The 21,713-nt window shown below is 38.9% G+C and overlaps 1 protein-coding gene across 2 annotated transcripts in view; it reads right to left on the reverse strand.

Moving 5' to 3' along the window:
* PEX7 (peroxisomal biogenesis factor 7) overlaps window positions 1-21,713 on the reverse strand; it is a 95,093-nt gene that overhangs the window by 13,155 nt on the left and 60,225 nt on the right. For both annotated transcript variants that reach the window (XM_046676785.1, XM_046676784.1), the window contains one exon: window positions 14,096-14,195. In XM_046676785.1, coding sequence (XP_046532741.1) covers window positions 14,096-14,195 — 100 coding nt within the window. The remainder of the gene's footprint in view (window positions 1-14,095; window positions 14,196-21,713) is intronic.

The following is a 21,713-nucleotide window of genomic DNA, read 5'->3' on the forward strand; positions in this document are numbered from 1 at the left end:
AACAAACAAAGTCCAAAATCAGCAGAAGGAAGGAAATAATAAAAATCAGAGCAGAAATAAATGAAATAGAGACTAAAAAAACAATAGAAAAAATTAATGAAATCAAGAGCTGGTTCTTTGAAAAGATAAAATTTACAAACCCCTAGCTAGACTCATCAGGAAAAAAAGAGAGAAGGTTCAAATAAATAAAATCAGAAATGAAAGAGGAGAGATTACAACGGACACCTCAGAAATACAAAAGATAATAAAAGAACACTATGAAAAGCTATACACCAACAAATTGGATAATCTAGAAGAAATGGATAAATTCTTAGAAACATTCAACTTTCCAAAACTGGACCAAGAACAAGTAGAGAATCTGAATAAACCAATCACCAGTAAGGAAATTGAAACAGCAATCAAAAACCTCCCAAAAAATAAAAGTCCAGGACCAGATGGCTTCCCTGGTGAATTCTACCAAGCGTTCAAAGACTTAATACTTATCCTTCTCAAACTCTTCCAAAAAATTGAAGAGGAGGGGAGGCTTGCTAACTCATTTTACAAAGCCAACATTATCCTGATACCAAAAGCAGACAAGGACAACACAAAAAAAGAAAATTACAGGACAATATCACTGATGAACATCGATGCAAAAATCCTCAACAAAATACTAGCAAATCAAATACAAAAATACATTAGAAAGATCATACATCATGATCAAGTGGGTTTCATTTCAGGGATGCAGGGATGGTTCAACATCCGCAAATCTATCAACATGATACACCATAGTAACAAAACGAAGAATAAAAATCACATGATCATCTCAATAGATGCAGAGAAAGCATTTGACAAGATACAGCATCCATTTATGATAAAAACCCTAAACAAAATGGGTATAGAAGGAAAATACCTCAACATAATAAAGGCCATAAATGACAAACCCACAGCAAATATTATTCTCAATGGAGAAAAGCTGAAAGCTATCCCTCTAAGAACAGGAACCAGACAAGGATGCCCACTGTCACCACTCTTATTTAACATAGATTTGGAAGTCCTAGCCAGAGAAATCAGGCAAGAAAAAGAAATAAAAGGGATCCACATTGGAAAAGAAGAAGTCAAACTGTCACTCTTTGCAGATGACATGATTTTGTATCTAGAAAACCCTAAAGAATCCATAAAAAACTTTTAGAAATAATAAATGAATATGGTCAGGTCGCGGGATACAAAAATCAACGTACAAAAATCAGTTGTGTTTCTATACACTAACAACGAAGTAGCAGAAAGAGAAATTAAGAATACAATCCCATTTACAATTGCAACAAAAAGAATAAAATACCTAGGGATAAACTTAACCAAAGAGGTGAAAGATCTGTACACCGAAAACTATAAAACATTGTTGAAAGACATTGAAGAAGACGCAAAGAAATGGAAAGATATTCCGTTCTCTTGGATTGGAAGAATTAACATTGTTAAAATGCCCATACTTCCTAAAGCAATCTATAGATTCAACGCAATCCCTATCAAAGTTCCAGCAACATTTTTCACAGAAATAGAACAAAGAATCCTAAAACTTATTTGGAACAACAAAAGACCCCGAATAGCCAAAGGATTCCTGAGAAAAAAGAACAAAGCTGGAGGTATCACACTCCCTGATTTCAAAATATACTACAAAACCATAGTAACCAAAACAGTATTGTACTGGCACAAAAACAGACACATAGATCAATGGAACAGAATCCAGAGCCCAGAAATAGACCCACACATTTATGGACAACTAATATTCCACAAGGGAGCCAAGAGCATATGATGGAGAAAGGAGAGTCTCTTCAATAAATGGTGTTGGGAAAACTGGACAACCACATGCAAAAAAATGAAAGTACGCCATAACCTTACACTGTGCACAAAAATCAACTCAAAATGGATTAAAGACTTGAATGTAAGACCTGAAACCATGAAACTTCTAGAAGAAAACATAGGCAGTACGCTCTTTGACATCAGTCTTAGCAGCATATTTTCAAGTACCATGTCGGACCGCGCAAGGGAAACAAATAAAAAATGAACAAATGGGATTACATCAAACTAAAAAGCTTCTGCACAGCAAAGAAAACCATCAACAAAATGCAAAGACAACCTAACAACTGGGAGAAGATATTTGCAAACCATATATCAGATAAGGAGTTAATATTAATATGCAAAATATACAAAGAACTCATATAGCTCAACAACAAAAAATCCAACAACCCAATTAAGAAATGAGCAAAAGATCTGAACATGGATTTCTCCAAAGAAGATATACGGATGGCCAACAGGCATATGAAAAGATGCTCAACATCATTAGCTATCAGGGAAATGCAAATCAAAACTACAATGAGGTATCACCTCTCTCCGGTCAGAATGGCTATAATTAACAAGACAGGAAACAACAAATGTTGGAGAGGATGTGGTGAGAAGGGAACCCTAGTACACTGCTGGTGGGAGTGCAAACTGGTGCAGCCACTATGGAAAGCAGTATGGAGTATCCTCAGAAAATTAAGAATAGATCTACCATAAGCTATCCCCCTGCTGGGTATTTATCCAAAGAACATGAAAATGCAAAGGCATAAAGATACTTGCACCCCTATGATCACTGCAGCATTATACACAATAGCCAAGACTTGGAAGCAACCTAGGTGCCCATCAAGGGATGAATGGATAAAGAAGATGTGGTATTTATACACAATGAAATACTACTCAGCCATAAGAAATGATGAAATCCGGCCATCTGTGACAAAATGGATGGTCCTTGACGGTATTATGCTGAGTGAAATTAGTCAGAGGGAGAAAGTCAAATACCGTATGATCTCACTCATAAGTAGAAGATAAAAACAACGACAAACACATAGCAATGGAGATAGGATTGGTGGTTACCAGAGGGGAAAGGGGGAAGGGGAGGGCAAAACGAGTGATTAGGCTCACATGTGAGGGGATGGACTATAATTAGTTTTTGGGTGGTGAACATGATGTAATCTACACAGAATTTGAAATATATTACAATGTACATCCGAAAGCTATATAGTGTTATAATTCAATGCTACTGCAACTTAAAAAATTTCAAAAATTAAAAATAAAAAAATTATGGGCTAAAGAAAGAACATGTTTTACTTACTCAACCAGCTTACAGCAGGAAGTGACTACAGAGAAGCACATGGTCAATTACGTTAACTATTATGGAGTTTAAGTAAAGTAAGGAAAGAGTTGACTGATATACTAAAAAATGTTGTTTTCATTCACTCGTTCATTCATTCAATCTGTATTTAGTTCATATGTATCAAGTAGTTTCATTAATCCACTCTGTATCTCCTGGCACGGTGGGTGCTCAAATATTTACCGAAACAAGGAAAGGAGAGAAAGGAGAGAAAGGAGAGAAGAGCTTGTGCTAGGCTCTGAGAGGCAAAAAGGGTCTGCACAGGCAGAGTAGAGGCGAACGAGGGCAACAGTGGCAGAAATATGGAGATGACAAACAAGACAGAACTGGTAACAGGATGGTGGGCAATAAAATTAGAACGTGGTACAGATCACATGGAATCTTGAAAGTAACAGTGAAAGTTCAGTCTCGACCCTGATGGTAATGAGCTGCCTCTTGAAGGATTCTGAGATGACAAGACGAAGATGACAACTATGTGGATTTGTAAACTAAAACTGTTATGTAACCAGTACGGCACGTTAATGTTCAGGGTAGACAAGAGCATCACAGAGTGGCTGACCATGAATTCACAACTGAGAAAGATCTGTTAGGAGACAAATTCTTTATTACATGAGAAAGGCCTAAAAAATGGCAGCAATAAGAAAAGAAAAGGTCTGTTCATTTATTCCAGTCTTTTTTAAAGGTCCGTTAGTAAGGAATATAATTTTCATTATGTAGAGTCCTGCACAATTTTTATTTTTCTTCCTCCATGTATCAAACACATACACACAGTTGTTGGTGCCACATAAAAGTAATTTTTCTCATTTTATTTTCTAGCTGATGATTACTGGTATCTACCTAGTATTCATTTTCATATATTTATTTTTTACTGATCGTCTTATTGAATTTCCTTATATTTTTAATAGGTTTAAAGTTGATATTCTTGGATTATAACATTTGACAATCATATGAAGCACAAAAGACAGTAAAATTTTTTACCTTTTAAAAATATTTCTCTTCCATTTTGTTTTCTTCTATTACTAATTAGCTACACTTTATACAATCACGTTGATTAACAGTAGCGATGGTGGTAATTCTCATCTTGTTCCTCCTTTAATGGGGCCATTGATATATGTCAGGTCAAGGACTAACAAAATCAGAATTGCATTATGGAAAGCTGTCCCCAGAAGCAGCGTTGAGAATCAGTGGAATGACGGAAAGAGCTCAGAGACCAGTTAGAAGATTACTGCAGTGACACATGGTGAGATACTAATAAATGCTTATCTGAGGCTGTGGGGCTGAAGGACACGGTCCAGATTTCAGAGATACTGGTGAGGAAAGACTCATAAACTTAATTTAGGGGTGCAAAGAGACAAGGAAACTAAGATGCCTTGTCAGGTATCTAGCCTGGCCCCATTATGCAATCAATTGGCCATGTTAGGAATATTGGAGGAAAAGTAAGCCACTGATTGAGATCACACAGTAAAGGCAACTGGACACATGAGTCAAGCATCACTCATAGGATGACACCCATGTAAATGACAGCTCCAGGGGAAGGTCCATGAACGTAAGAGGATTCAGAGTTCGATGTTGGAGAATATCTACTTTTGGAAGGATGGTAAGGAAGGAACTGACAAAGGAGATGAAGACGTTTAGCAAGGAGGTAGGGAAGAAGAGCTTAGCACGGTTAGCACCACAGCAATAGCTGGAGAATATCTTTCTTCAAAAAAATCAAAATTATACAGCTAAAGAAGAAAGACTCTGAGAGAAGGCTGACTTGGTTTTCAGGAGTTGACTGGTGACCTTTTTGGGCTTAACTTCAGTTGGATGATGAAAGGGAGACAGATAACACAGGCTTAAAAGAGAGGGTTGATTTTAAAAACTAACAGCAACAGGTAAATCTGCTAAATCTTGATGTATAACAATAGAAGGCAAACTGAATTTACCGGTAGAAACATAGGACAGTGGCATCAAGTGAGTTATGAAAACAGAGAAAAGGACTGACTGAAGATCTAAAAAAACCAATGGATAATTGAGGAAGCAAAGACCTGGATGAGGAAGTCAGTGAGAAAATTAGGAACCCAATGGAACAGGGAAAGAAACAGAACATAATTATTTTGAGGTGACAGAGATGGAAGAAGATACTCATTCTTGTCTATTTTTACAATAAAGTAGGAGGTAAGGTCAAGAGTCCTTGAGAGTTAATGATATTACAGAAGGCTAAGAAAAGACAATGTGGAGAATGGGCTGGAAAATCAAAGACGTCGGTGAGCTGGGTAGGACTAAGAGCCCAAACGAAGTTTTTTTGAAAAAGGAATTTGAAGTGTGCCAAGTCAGCACTTTTGCTTGGTCTTTAGAAGCAATGCTCTGTAGTCTAGAGGAAGGAAGCTCAGTGAGACAGTGGGTGTTCGGGAATGGACCAGAGGTGGCAGAGGCTAAGGTGTCAACAATTGTGGAGGCTCTGGCTGCGAGGCTTGTGCACGGAGTGCAGAGGGCAGGAGACACAGGTCAACACACTCGTCTCAGGAGCACACCAAGACCCCTGAGGGTGGGGCCCAGAGAACGTTTTACGGTTGGAAAAACAAGCACTTGTTATATAATTTTAATATTAAAAATTACACACTTATGAAAGCATCAAAGAAGAAACAACAGAGGGAGGCCTGAGGACACCAGATGCTTCTGGCATCAACTCTAAAGCTGGTCTGTGACAGACGCAGAGGATCAGACCAGAGGAAACGGGAACAGGATACGATGTCCTATCAATACTGCTAGCCTCCTAAAATCGATTTTCCAACTCATAATGAGAATTTTAAAATACTTTTATCCACTGTCAACCTTTAAACCTGATAACTAAGATTGTGGGAATAGGGATTTGAATCAAAACATGAGCTGAATTTTTAAATGATACCTAATTTTTTGTTGTTGTTGATTTTATTTTTTAGGTATAACTGAATATGACATTGTATTAGTTTCAGGTGTACAATATAATGATTCAATATATGTATAGATCATTAATATTTTTTTACTAAAATATGAACAAAGCCAAAAATACCTTTAAAAATACCTCTACAGAACTAGTTTAAATCAGAACCAGATCTAAGCATCTTCCACTGAAACAAAATGAAAATACAAAAAGTTTCTTCTGCCCTATTTTAAGGAAAAAGCTTTATAGTACCTACAAGTTTCCATCATGAATACACTAGGATATTCATTCATTAAAGATTATGTTCACCAAGGATTTTGGGCATCCCAGAAGATAAATTCATATATGTAACCACAACTATGAAAAATATGCACACATACGGAAAATGACTGGAAGAGCAGTTCCCTTTGGGAAGAGGGAAGGGTAAGAGTCAGGCTAAGCACGCAGGGCTTTCTGGGATGCTGGTGGTGTTCCCTATTTTAACCTGAATGTGTGGTCACTTCTTGATAACTTACTGAGCTGCACACTTAAAATACGGGCATTTTCCAATATGGCTGTTACACTTCAAATAAAAATGTCTAAGAAAAAGACTGAAAAGAAACATTAATATGCTATAACATAGATTCTTTCTGGAAAGGCGGGACCATGGGCAGTCTTTTTTCTTTCTTGTAAATGTAATTTGCCAAATTCATCATGGGAAAAAAAGATAAACTTTATTAAACATATAGAGGTGATATCTTAGAATGAACTAAGAATGTCTACCTTAAAAAAGATTAAAAAGAGAAATAACTATCCGCCAAAAGGAATGTGTAACAATATGTAAACCTGCAGCCAGCTTATAACCACTAAACTAAGTATCAATGAGCACTTGAAAGGGCAGAGCTGATGCTGCTGAGCACGGGGTCAGGAATGCTAAACACATTAATACGGAAAATCCCAGTTATACAAATGGATATATTACAGGTCTAAATCATAAACCTAAAAACAGAAAAAGGGGATCCAATTTAGAAATAATAAGGGTAGAGAGAAAAGAGGAAATGCCAGGACTGTACAAATCATGATCAGAAGGAAAAAAAAGTCAAAGAAAAATTTTCTGAAGTGAAAGACAACTTCAGCCTGGTTAACAAGAGAGGCATAGAGTACTTCTCAGCAATTATCCTTAAAGAATGACCCCAGACATGTATCCGTCAAGTTTTAAACCTTTAAAGACAGATCTTACATTGTGTCAAGAAGAGAAAAAGGTATAACGTAAGAATGCCTTTGGATCTCGTTTTTCAGATCTCTAAGAAGAGAGAAGCTAAAAAAGAAAAAGGAATTATAAATACAAGAACTCAGATAAATCTCTTTCAAGACAGAGAATATATTAAGACACAGAAGCTCTGTAACGTCAGCAAAGTCCTACAGCTGTGAAGATCCTGAGAGACAGTGAGTTTTCGAAAGCTGATGGAAAGTTATTTTCTAAGACAGTAAACTTTGAACAAAGGGTGAAACTAAATTAACACACAATCAGTAAACTTGACCACATGTTGCGAGAATAAAGGATAAATATGTCAAAAATAACTTAAACTACCAACACAAGGCTCCTGGGGTAGATTTTCATGGCTACCAATTCTCTGTGGTCCTCCCACCGAGAGGCAGAGTCTCCTTCTCACTCTGTGAAGCGGCTGCCTCGTGACTGACTGCAGCACAAAGGATGCTGTGTGGCCTCCAAGTCTGTCCTGAAGACCCCTGCAGCTTTGCTCTCAGCCTCCTGGCGATTGACACCTGCCGAGTGAAGCGGCCTGGGCTCATCTGGGACACGTGGCTCCGGAGACAACCGCACCACAGCGGGCGTGTGAGGGAGGCCACCCGTCTTGGACCACCCAGCCCCGGTTACGCCACCAGATGACTGGAGTCACGTGAGGGACCCCAGAGACACCAACAGAAGAACTGCTCAGCTGAGCCCAGCCCCAACTGCTCACTCACAGAATTGTGAGCAAAGACAACTGCTGTTTAAGCCACTAAGTTGTGGGGGGGTTTGTTATGTATCAATAAACAAGTGAGATAAAATAAGTGAGAGAAGACTAGGGAGATGCACCAAGAACTTGATCCTTATTTCCCTTAGAAAGGAGTTTAATGTTACTTGGTAAAAACACATAAATAATACAAATGTCTGTGTTAATGTTAGATATGTAAAAAATAAAAATAAAAAAATTGGTTGAGACTAACATCTTAGTTTGAAAGGAAAAAAAGTTTGAAGTCCAAAACAGAATATTAAAAAAAATGGAGGAAAAAAGGATTAACTTTTAAAGATAAATTTACAGGGAGAAGAATGACACAAACTCATCAGTGAAAATATCATACAGAAAGTAACTAGATCCTAGGACTCAGAGTTAGAGAACCAAATCCAATAGGTTACAAATCTTAACCTGGTGAGTTTCTCAAAGTCTCCCACATATCTATCACTTTTAATCTGCCTTTTAATTTGAGTGTTTAGACCATTTACATTTAATATAATTGTTGAAATGGCTGGATTTAAAAGTTTCCAAACATAAGATCACGTCATCTGTGAACAGAGAGAATTTTACCTCTTCCTTTCCAATTTAGATGCCTTTTATTTCTTTACTCTGACTAATTGCTGTGGCTAGGACTTCCAATACCACGTTGAATAGAAGTGGTGAGAGCAAGTGTCCTTGTCTTATTCCTGGTCATAGAGGAAAAGCTTTCAGTCTTTCACCATGGAATACGATGCTGGCTGTGGGTGTTTCTATATGACATACATTTTCATTGCTTTGGGGTAAATACCTAAGAGTGTTATTGCTGAGATGTATGGTAAATTTATACATTTAACTTTTTAAGAAAGTTAAACTTTTCCAAAGTGACAGCAACATTTTACATTCCCATCAGCAATATGTGGGAATTTCCTCCTTCTTGAACTACTTTTTTCTTTGAACTTCAAAGACACTATACTTTTGTAGTTTTCCTTCTACCTCACTGGCCATTCCTTCTTAATCCTCTTTGGTGGAATTCTCTTCCTTCAGACTTCTAGTTTCTTCTGAGCCTCTTCATCTACATACTCTCTCTAGATAATTTCACTCCACCTCAAAATTTCTAAAATCATTTATATGCCGAAAACTCCCAAATTTGTACCTCTTGCCCTAAACTGTTCCAAGGTGGATAAGCCTATATCTGTCTACTCAACAGCTCCATTTGAATGTCTAACAGGAGACATCTCAAACGCAATTCTTGATTGTTCCTATCCCAAATCATCTCCTCTTCTCCTATCTCAGTAATTAAACCACTTTCCAATTTGTTTTCTAGATGCAAATCTTAGGAGGAATCATTGATTCTCCTGTTTTTCTCATAGCCCATTTCCAATCCATCAGCCAATCCTACTATCATTATCTCCGAAATGTTAGGTTGAATTCTGAGAAATTTCCAGCAATTTCATAGGGCTCAACCTAATATATTCTAAATCTCTCCATCTCTTGGATTTTAAGTTGCCACTGTCTTTGGCCTAGGTTACTTCTAGAGACTCCAAAGGAACCTCCAGGCTCCCATCTTCCCTATGGGCTATTCTCCCACAGCAGCCAGAGGAATCTTTAAAAACACAAATCACTGGACAGCCACATGTAAAAGAAGGAAACTGGACCACTTTCTTACACCATACACAAAAATTAACTCAAAATAGATTAAAGACTTGAACATAAGACCTGAAACCATAAAACTCCTAAAAGAAAACATAGGTGGTAAGCTCGTTGACACAGGTCTTGGCCATGGTTTTTCAGATGTGACAACAAAAGCAAAAATAAACAAGTGGAACTGCATCAAACTAAAAAGCTTCTGCACAGTAAAGAAAATCATGAACAAAATGAAAAGGCAACCTACTGAATGGGAGAAATTTTTTGCAAATCATATATCTGCTAAGGGATTAATATCTAAAATATATAAAGAACTCATAAAACTCAACAGTAAAAAAGAGAAACAATCCAATTTAAAAATGGGCAGAAGACCTGAATAGACATTTTCCAAAGAAGATATACAGATGACCAAGAGGTACATGAAAAGATGCTCAACATCATTAATCATCAGGGAAATGCAAACCAAAACCACAATGAGATATCACTTCACACCTGTTGGAATGTCTATTATCAAAAAGACAAGAGATAAGTGTTGGTGAGGATGTGGAGGAAAGGGAACCCTTGTGCACTGTTTGTGGGCATGTAAATTGGCACAGACACTATGGAAAACAGTATGCAGGTTCCTCAGAGAATTAAAAATAGAACTACCATATGATCCAGCAATTCCACTTCTAGGTATTTATCCAAAGAAAATGAAAACACTAATTTCAACAGATATCTGCACCACCATGTTCATTGCAGCATTATTTTCAACAGTCAAGACATGGAAACAAGCTAAGTGTCCATCGATGGGTGAATAAAGAAGATGTGGTACACAGATACAACAGAGTATTACTCAGCCATAAAAAAGAATGCAATGTGGCCATTTGTGACAACATGGAAGGACTTTGAGAGTATTATGCTAAGTGAAATAAGTCAGACAGAGAAAGGCAAATACTGTATGATCTCACTTATATGTGGAATCTAAAAAAAAAACTAAAACCAAAAAACAAGCTCATAGATTCAGAAAGCAGATTGGTAGTTGCAGAGGCAGGAGGCGGGGAGTGGGCAAAATGGGTGAAGAGGGTCAAGAGGCACAAACTTCCACTTGTAAAATAAGTAAGTCATGGTGATGTAATGTACAGCATGGTGACTATAGTTAATAATATTGTATATTTGGAAGTTGCTAAGACAGTAGATCTTAAAAGTTCTCATCACAAGAAAAAAATTTTTTTTTGTAATAGTGTATGGTGATGGATGTTAACTAGACTTATTGTGGTGATCATTTCACAATATACACAAGTATCAAATCATTACGTTATACAGCTTACACTAATATAATGTTATATATCAATTATATCTCAATAAAAAAAATCCATGAATCAATTTCTATCATTCTTCTGCTTTTAAATCTCCAATGGCTTTATAATGTGATTACAAAGAAAATCAAACTCAACATGTCTACTAGGCCTGCACAATTTGGCCCCAACCCAGTTCCTATCCCTCGTCCCGTCATTCACGAGGCTCCAGCCACACTGGCCTCTTTCTGTCCCTTAATCATACTAAATCCATTACCATCTCAAGGACTTGACATTTGTTGTTTCCTCTCTGATAAACATTCTCCCCTTGGATTTTTGGCTGGATGGCTCCATTCCATTACTTAGTTTTCAGCTCAAATTTCACTTTCTCAGAGAGCGTTACCCAGACCACTCAAGCAAAAGTACCCCCTCCCCACTTCCCTATCAAATTGCTCCAATTCTGAAGAGCACTTACTACTACTGAAATCATCTTGTTTGTTTACTTGCTTATCATGTCATTTCTCCCACAGTACGTTAGCTCCATGACAGCAGGAATCTAGTCTGTTGTGTTTACTGCTTTTTCTTAGTGCCTAGAACAAGGCCCAGCACTAAGCAGGCACTGGACAAACGTTTATGAATGATACGACGCATAACACATCATAAAGGAATGAATGCGTATTTTCTCAAAGCATCCTTTGCTCTCCTCTATCATAGCATTTATCACGCAACCTGTCCTACAGCTGTAGTAGACACTCAATAAATTGACAGCATCAATGAATGTCAAAAGAGCATTAAGAGAAATAGTAACTACGTTATAATACTTTTAAAATATTAAAAATACGTTAATAATGAAAGATGTATTAAATAATAAAAACTCTTCAACATTTCATTTGTATGACCTACAACACATAGCAAAAAATTATAGAAAGAAAAATTGACTAACAATGAAGAGTAAGGAGAAACATAAAATTTACTTAGTAATCTCAGAACTCAATTTTTTTAAATATAACAATTAAACAGATATATTTTCCTAAGTTCTAATGTTGACTAATATGCTATGAAGAGGAAGAAGTGATTTCTTTATTCTCAGGTACTACCCGCTCCTCCATCATGGGGCTGTGGCATGCTGTGACCTTTGCCTGTTGACAGTCTTCCTCCTGTCTCTTCATACTGTCAATGCCTACTCATTCTTCAGATCTCAGATGAGCCTCACTTCCTTACAGAATTCTTCAATAGGTCAAAGAGCCACCTGATTATGAACTCTTGAGGAACAACGTGCTTCTCCTTCATAGGCTTGACATTCATTTGTGAGATTATTTGATATAACAGTGGACTATACGCTTTATGAAGGCAGGGCCCATGTTTACCTTTATTTCCCACTGGATCCCCAGTACCTAGCACAAGGTCTGACATGGGAACATATCTATGGAAAGAGTAAATGAAAGAGAGGGAGTGGTCTTGTTTCTAAGGTCCTTCCTAATCCCAAGATTCTGTCCCACTGTGAATTAACTCAGTGGGATTTCTAGCACAGCTGAACTACACATTATGCCATTGAACCTGCTGCTTTTTCAGGGCTTGAAGACCCCGTTTCCCACTCCTATCTGCTCTCAATAGCAACTATTTCCTTAGTATAAAGGGAAGTTGGTTATTCAACTGGAAGAGGTGGGTGGCAGTCACCAGACTACAAACAAAATGGATGGCCTTGGAATAAAAGCTATTATTATTTAAGAAAGCATAAAATCTGATCAATAAAATCCTGTGAAAACAAAGTTCCTTTTCATGAGGTGACCTACGCGTGGAGGATTTAGAGAACATCTGGCACTCCTAGACCAACTGAGGCACAGCCGTGGCCAAGGAAGGCCAGGAGGCACGCGTGCTGCCCGGGCCACAGCCCGAGACTCACGGAGGCCAGGCTGACAGAAACACAGAGAAGGAAAGTCCTCATTGAGGGCTTGGTTTAGGATTGCCACATTTCAACAGACGCAACACAACTGTTTTATTTAACTGGGATAGCAAACAGGTAAGATTAGTTTATTAAAAATCATGTATAATAAATCTATTTCTCAGGAAAGGAACCAGCTCATTTGAAGCACACTGTATTTACATTAAAGATAATGCCATTTCACCCATCACTGTTTCAGTTTCTTCTCCTCTTAGATGCTATTAAGTCATTTTTAAACAATTATTTTATTGTTAATGAGATTATTCTAATGTCATTGAGAATGAGAATATTTTAAACTCAGAAGTATGTCTTAAATTCCTAAAATAAAAAGAAGCCCACGTATTCATTTAAATTTAAGAACACAGTAATGAGAAATGAGATTTGCTTTTTGTCTAACTTCTAAAATTTATCATAAAAGCATAATTTCTTAGTCACACTCTAGAATTTCCACATATTATTTGTTTCACTGATATGCTGGTATTTTCACAGACTCTGTGTTATAAAGTCCCTCATCACTCAACACATTCTAGTGTTTCTGACCTCAGTTTACAATTTCCAAAACTGAAATAGCTTTAAAAAAGTCCTGAAGAATACTTAAATTCCAAAATACTGACTCTCAAGTCCTCAAGAGAACAAAAGTAGGAAAATATAAAGTTTACAAATTAAAACAGGAGCCACTCTCCTCTGCTTTGTTCCCCATCTGAAGCCTCCCTCTCTTCTGATGTGGGATGTGGAGATGAGGGTGACCGTCCTGGGAGGGAAATGACCTCCCGTCATCTCAGCTTCTTAGAGGGACTGCTGGAGCTAGGACCACACACACTGACTCCCACCAACCTCTGGGGACAGTCCTTCCCGAGTCCTTTCTTCTCTTGTCATGCTTTCCACTGGAAAAGGGCTACTCGGAGCCTTCAGCATGACAGGCACAACATTTGTGGGGAGGGCTCCTGTCCCTCTCAGAGGAGAGAGTCTTTCCAGAGGAGAGGCATGTCGTCTCTGGATACCTGTCCTTCTCTAGTATTTCCAGTGCTCAAATGCTCAAGTTTATACAGCTAAGAGGTCAGGCTGATTAAGTAAAGTACTTTGTTCTGCCCTAAGGGCAACAGTTTTGTTCACAAAAAGCAACACATGCCACACGCAGAGCTATCTGGGAGGTGTGCGGGTGGAAAAGCATCAGCAGTTTGCCTCCGTTACCTGGGTAGGACTCTGAAGACTCCAATCCAAACCGCAAGTGAACTCCGTGTGATGCTCCACTGTTTCAAGAAGAGGGTCAGGATTTGAAAAGTTCCAGAATCTGTGAACATAAACAAAAAGAAACAATTTAAGTGCCAAAACTACCAAGAATTTATCTAAGAAAAAAACAGATCTTTAACATAGCAAAGATTTTACCAAAACAGATTCAACCAATTCATAAATGCAGAGCCCCACTACTGATCCACATAAAAAATCTAATAAAGAAAAAAAATGTACTCCATTCTATTATATGTAAAAAATCAAAACAAAATAGATTAATCAATCTACTCTTGTAAGACATTATTATATTCCCATTAGTAGACTTTGTAGGATGGAAGCTTAACAAGTTTGAGTAAAACATTTCTACATTGCACAAGCACATTGGAAATGAGAGACACTAACGCTTTTGCAGCAATTTCTAAAAGCATTCACGGCTGTAAAATTAGGATATTGGATTACGTGAACTCTAACATTTTATGATTTTAAATACTACTTCATTTCTCGAGGACTGACATGAAAAGATCTTAGGTTTAATTTACATTTCAACAGCAATTCAAATTCTTTAAAAAGAATCTGTTCTCTTTTGAAAATCTCTGTAATTCTGAAACTATCTTTTTATTTAAGGTACAGCCTTTCTTACAGAGTCCATGTCAATGTAATTTCTAGAGTCAAGAAAAATTGAAATATGTTTTCCTGGGCCCATATTAAGTAGTCTATTTATCCTCTATAGACTGGGAGTGGAAATACTTACCACAATATACCTCTGATTTCTATTGTACAGAGAAGAATACGGCTCTACTTTCAATACACAAAATAGTACTTTATTCTAAAGCTTTATTTGCTCATCATCTTCCTTATTTAACTCTAAACACACCATAAAATGACACATTTGAAATCATAGAGTGATACCTCAATTCAGCTCCCTAATGATCCACAACATGCAACTCACCGAAGGTTTGGCAGATGTCTTTGAAAGAGAGTAAATACCCAGAACCAATAGTCAGAGTTTGTTTAACCTGGTCGTATTATTTCTCTAATAAATACAGAGTTGGTCTTATTAAGTTTGAAAAGGATTGTTGCTATGGACAATCCACTGTGTGGATACAGGGAGACAATGAATAAATAGCTCATTTATCAGATTACTGAAACCTGCAAAATACAGAAGGAGAGTGATTTTACTCTTGAAAATTTGCCTGTTCAAACAAGTGATGGAACCAGCTGCAGCCCTTCTCTGCATTACTAACAGGGGTCTCCACTGTCTTCACGTATTTGTTGTTTTGGGTCGAGCGACAGTGAACTGTACTGAAATCTAATTTTTTTATCTTGATAATGTTTACAAAAGCAAAAGTAAATATTTAACTGTGTAATTTCATTTCTAAAACATAGTTATTCACCGATTTGCATTATTTGAAACAATAATCAAATGATTTTGTATATACCCATTATGTTTCAAAATATATTCAAATGGTTTTAAAAATATGCATTTAACATGGCAAAAAAAAAAATGAGCTAAAGGGACAGTGAGGGTAGGAAAGGAGACTGTAAGCAGACTAGATCCCAGGAAACTGTACACACTTGACAGGGAGATCTGGAGATGCTGAGCTTTCCAGCAGCCAAAGGAAAAAGGGCCCTGAATTCCTAGTGTCTACTATCAAAGTGCTCTTGGAAATCTCAGAGGGAAATTCCCCCCGGAAGTTTGTGGAGAAGAAACCCCACACCTATGTAATGAAGAGCATCCTCACGTGTCTTCAGGAAACACAGAGATGCTGTTTCTCAGGCTGCTCCTCAGGAGTCAAAGGTGTCACCCCAAAGGGCAGCCTGGTGGAATCATTCCACAGGAAGGTCAAGTTAATCCCAGTATTCGGCTCTCTGACCTCATTTGGAATACAGATTTTATTTCAATAGAATGGAGGGGCTAAACAGTCCTTAGACAAACCATAAAACTTGGTTTCTTTCAGTAGAACTTTTTAAGGATGACAAAAAGCAACAAGGGTTCGTTTCTACCCTCCTGACAAGTTCCTGGAAGGCAGTTTTTGTTGTTCTGTTGTCGTAAGGCAGGTCAGGCTAAGGCTGCACCGAGGACAAGACAGGCAGGCCCGATGAGGACATGCACGTGAAAGCAGCCTACTGCAGCTTGAAAGAGGGAGAAGGGAGGTCACACGTGCGGGAGGGCTGAGATTCTACTCTGAGTCGCTCCGCGGGTAGTCAAGGCCCCACCCAGCTCCACACCACAGGTCACACCTGCCATACACTGCCATAACCTTAGCCTGGGAAACACGACCAAGTATTTACCCGCATCCTACAAACAGTGCATCAGACAAAACGCATGCTAAAACTCTAAGGGTCCTACTTGGCAAAGGGACGTTTGGTCTAGCGAGTGACACAGAAGTGCTCTTGGCTACCACACCGTTTCACAGCTCTGACGGAAAGTGTGTAACATGCCAAGTGTACGTTACGGTGCAAACATGATGAGAGGTTCACTCCCAGCAGGATGGCTGACTAGGTACCTAGACCAGCATTCCTACTGGAAAAACCTGAAAATCCTAGATGACACATAAAAATAACCACCACCACAAAAACTTGATGAAAGTATCAGTGATGAACACTCAGGAAAAAACTATGCTTAAATGGAAACCCAGAGCAGTACACATAACAAGGAAGCCAGCTTTTGCCTTGAGAGGATCTGCTAAATAGGGAGAGCCTAAGCTTCAGTTTTCTTTTTTTTTTTTTAAAGATTTTATTTTTTCCTTTTTCTCCCCAAAGCCCCCCGGTACATAGTTGTGTATTCTTCGTTGTGGGTTCCTCTAGTTGTGGCATGTGGGACGCTGCCTCAGCGTGGTCTGACGAGCAGTGCCATGTCCGCGCCCAGGATTCGAACCGACGAAACACTGGGCCGCCTGCAGCAGAGCGTGCGAACTTAACCACTCGGCCACAGGGCCAGCCCCAAGCTTCAGTTTTCTTAACCTCAAGGGGATCAGGACCCAGGAAAGTCAGAAAAATTAATATTAATAATTTAAAAATAATTTTCAGTAAACTAAAATATCTTATCAAAAATATCAAGTTAAGGGAGCTGGCCCTGTGGCGTCATGGTTAGGTTCATGTGCTCTGCACTGGTGGTCCAGATTCACAGGTTCAGATCCTGGGTGGGGACCTACAGACCACTCGTCAGCCATGCTACGGTGGCATCCTACATGTAAAGTGGAGGAAGACTGTCCCAAATGTTAGCTCAGGGCAAATCTTCCTCAGCAAAAAAAAAAAAAAAGAAAGAAAAGAAAAGAAAATCAAGTTAAATATAGTGAACTTTACAACGTAAATAAGTTTAGAAAACCAAAAGCTAAGCAATGTGTCTATACACTATAATTTATTTTTAAGCACTAATGGCTTTCTTAATAACAAAAGAATATATGTATTTCTTGCCTCATTCCCACTCTAACAGCAACTATTGTTAACAGTTTGATGTGTACATTTCCAGAATTTTTCTACATATCTTCACTCAAGTTCCAGCAAGAAGGGGTGAGTTGTAAGAAGGAAGTGAGCGTTTCTCCAGGTTTTCTCATGCTTGCAGTTAATAAAGTGGGCAAGCCTCTCTGCAATCTTCTTCTGGACACGAGGAGCCCATAATGTGCCCATCACACAAGTAAAGTGGGCTCCTCTCTATTGGGAGAAGTCAGGCTACATACATCATTAAGTAGTCAAATAAGACATATTATTTTTAAGTGAAATGTTTGTTTTGGTCCAGCACATATTCTACTTGGTGCCTTTTTGTCTCTTTGCTGATGAAATCATTGACTATTTAAGCTCTCTCATGGGAAGTAAATATACTGGACAGGCCTCCGATGATTAAAAATATTACAGAACCGTAGGAACATTTTTCATTTAAATGGGAGATGGAGAGAGAGAGAAAAATCCATCATGATACAACTCCTTGGTTGAGTCCCTTTTTGCCTTCTGACTCCACAATTCTTTAACAAAGCAAGAATGTGGCACTGTGTTCAATAAAACAACAAAACTATTTCAAAAATTAAGCTGAAATCACTTTTTACTTTACTAAAGTGTAATTTTAAATCTCTATGGTAACATTTTTGAATTTTAGCCAATAGACGAATTCAGCAGAAGGTTTAAAATATTTTTCAAAGTTCTTCCCTTTCCCTTCCCGTTCTCCACTTAGGAGTTAGTCATTAATTCTTGGTGAGTCTCTCCTAACTACAAGAAAAAGACAGGGAAATGTTTTGGCTACTTTTTGACGCTCTCCGTGCACATTACTTTGGTGGTGCGGGTTTGCTGCTGTTCACACTGCCCAGTGAACTTTTCAGGGCCCACAGGCATTTAGGTCCTCCCGTAGTGCCTTGTGGTCATCCTGTGTTTTTAAAATTTTAACCAAATTGCACCATCATAATTCCCTCTGTTTGCACTGCTTGGTCTCCAGTGTGATAAGCAAAAAATGTCACCAGAGCTTCTTGTCATCTGATTACTCGTCTCTTCACCAGTCTGAGTGCTGGCAGAGCAGGCACCGTGCTGAGCACCAGAAGCGGGAGACCGGATCAGCCCTCTGGCAGCTCACAGCTCGGTGGGACAGATGGATGACTTTAAAAATCACAAAAATACAAACTTCCTTCAACGGACAAGAGCCTGAAAAGACAATGCAGGGCGATGTAAGAATGACGCCCTGAGGATGTGACAGCGAGCTGAAGCCTGAGGGGTGAGGACTTAGACTGGTGGAGAGCGAAGATGGCAGCTTACCCCTGTCGGCTGGGAGACGGACAGTGTGACAGACAGGCTGTGACGGTGTGACAGAGGGAAGCCTGACAGTGTGACAGAGGGGAGCCCAATGGAGTGACAGAGGGGAGCCCAACAGAGCGACAGAGGGGAGCCCGACGGAGCGACAGAGAGCATGACGGTGTGACAGAGAGGAGCCCGATGGAGCGACAGAGAGGAGCCCGACGCTGTGACAGAGGGCCCCATGGCTGGGGCAGGGGAAGGTGAAGCAGGGCCGGTCACACAGGTTTATAGGCGATGTGAAGAATTTGGAATTTTCTCTTGTTTAAAATACACATACACACACACAAACATACGCTATGAATGGTCTAAGCAGCAGATTTATATAGTCAGCTTTGCCTTCTTTAAAAAATTTTTTTAAATAAACTTCGTTAATTTTGAGTAGTTTTAAATTTATCGAAAAAACCTGTGAAGGCAGCACAGAGAATTCCCGTACAGTATGACCTCATGCGGTGCGGCGAGCTTTGCCTGTTGAAGGTGTCCCGGGCCCCTGTGAGGAGAATGAACTCGAGGGCTCAAGAGCAGGGTGGAGCGCTCAGTGGTCCCAAACGAGGGTACCGTAGCTTGGATTTAAGGGGTAACAGTGATGATGAAGAAAGGTCGACAGACTGGAAACACATTTAAGTGGAAGAATTAGTAGGACAGAAGAAATCAAGAATGATTCACAGGACAGAAAATGTCAAGAATGATTCCCATGTTTCTGTTTCCTACTGTAGTACAACACTTCTATGCATTTATTTATTTATGAGCGTATTTTCCACTAATGGGCACTAAGCCCCTTGAATTCTGGGAGAGTATCCTAGTCTTCTCTGCATCTCTTGCATGTATAAAAGTGGACAAAGAATGTCTCATGAATCAATGAATGAAGAAATAAATTAATTAAATGAGTATATTAAGGACAAGATCAATAAAAAAGGCCAACACCAGAAATAAGGTAACTTTTAAATCACCTACAGACATGCTTCCCAAATGATGGCCCAAAGACTCATTATATCAGACATGTAGAAAAACTTGCTGAAGAAGTTTTTCCTGAAAATTCTGATTGAGTAGATCTGTATGGAATCCAGAAATCTCTTCCCAGGAAAGGCTGATGTTCAACCAGCTAGGTTTGGGAATCACCATCTAAAGCAGTCTTCCCAACCTTATGTCAACAGACACAGATCTGATAAATTCCCATTCAGAAAGTGCCTTCAAGCAGAGGGTGAGGCGAGGAGAAGGCCACTGGACAATGGTCCTCAGCCTCGGCTACACTGGAATCAACTGAGAAACTTCAAAAGCACCGATGTGTGAGTGCTACTCCTAGAAATTCTGATTTAATTGGCTGGGAGTATGTCGCGGGCATTGGGAGGTTCAAACATTCTCCAGGTGACTGCAACATGCAGCCAGATTCAGAAGGTCTGAAGTTTGCTCCAGAATTTGCTTTGGACACAAGTTCCTGCAGCTGATGTTGCTGGTCCCCGGACCACACTCTGGGAACCACTGATCTAGACAGTTGTTTTTGGGAAGAAGTTATTAATACACTGTGCCTCTAACCACTAGCGAAGGCAAAACCTTGGGGAGGGATAAATATATCAGAAGCAAAAGACAGGCAAAGATTTTCACAGGAAGAGTAACACTACTGTTTCATATAATTTGATTAACTCAGCAGACTAGGTATAAACGGCTGCTATGTTCTTTATTGCTAAAAAAACAACAAAACAGTATCAATGTTAGCTCCAGCATCCCAAAAATAAAGAATGAAGATGATCCAAAACTGAGTTTCTCACTTTACCCAACCCATCCTTAGCAAGAAAGACTAACGCACAGCCTGCACGGTCTTTCCCATCATCTTCCACACTGCTGATCAGATCCAAACAGTGTGATTATTCTCGTTTCAGAGATGAGGAGCATATGCTCAAAGAAATTAAGCAACCCATGGGGAGAGAGCTAACAAATGGCAGCCCCAAAGCACGGACTCTACTGGCATCATGTCAAGTACTTCTTCTACTGAAAGATGCTGTCGTCCACTTTTTCTCTAAGCCTGGGCCATGCCAGGGAATCTGGAATACAGGTGGGCAGGATCTGGGATTCTTCAAGCAGTTCTGATTAACACCCTGGAAGTTCAGATGGATCTAGACCAAGTCTGGCTTCCCTCAAACTCCTCAAACTACACAGAAAATTCCAGAAGCCAAAGTCCATGCCAAGACTCCATTCGTCTGCCAACTTACATTCCAAACCAATGCCTAAGGAAATTACGAGCCAGAATAAATCTGGAGTATAGGAATTTTCCCTTTTGTCTTCTAATATTTTTATACACACTTACTGCATCCTCTCATCTACCTTCTGCCTCTTCCTGACTTAGCACTGCTCAACTGATCCGCTCTTTCTGTAACCTCACAGATTCCCATCCTTTGAAGTGAGTCCTCCCCTCAGTAGGAGACATGGAGTCACAGGCTTAATACTCCACCGTCTGCATCGCTTTGGAGGGGATTAAAGACAGAAATCGTAGACTAGCAAAACAACTTTATAAACAGCTAAATTTTCATCCATTAACTCAAAAATACTTAATGAGTCGTAATGCTCATTTATTTGCATGATTGACTTGGAGAGTTGTTTGGTTTTTTGTTTTTGGAACTGGTAATAACAAAAATAAAGTTTAAAACAGAAAAACACTTGCCTGCTAAATGAAGAATATATGCTAATTTCAAAGGATTGCCGAACAATTTTCAAAGATGACTTTTAGTATACTCAATGACAAATACCCAGAAACCATACCATATTTACAAATTTTCACGGTTAAATATGATAAAATTCTAGACTTAAG

The sequence above is a fragment of the Equus quagga genome, chromosome 11 (assembly GCF_021613505.1).
Source record: "Equus quagga isolate Etosha38 chromosome 11, UCLA_HA_Equagga_1.0, whole genome shotgun sequence".
Taxonomy (NCBI): Eukaryota; Metazoa; Chordata; class Mammalia; order Perissodactyla; family Equidae; genus Equus; species Equus quagga.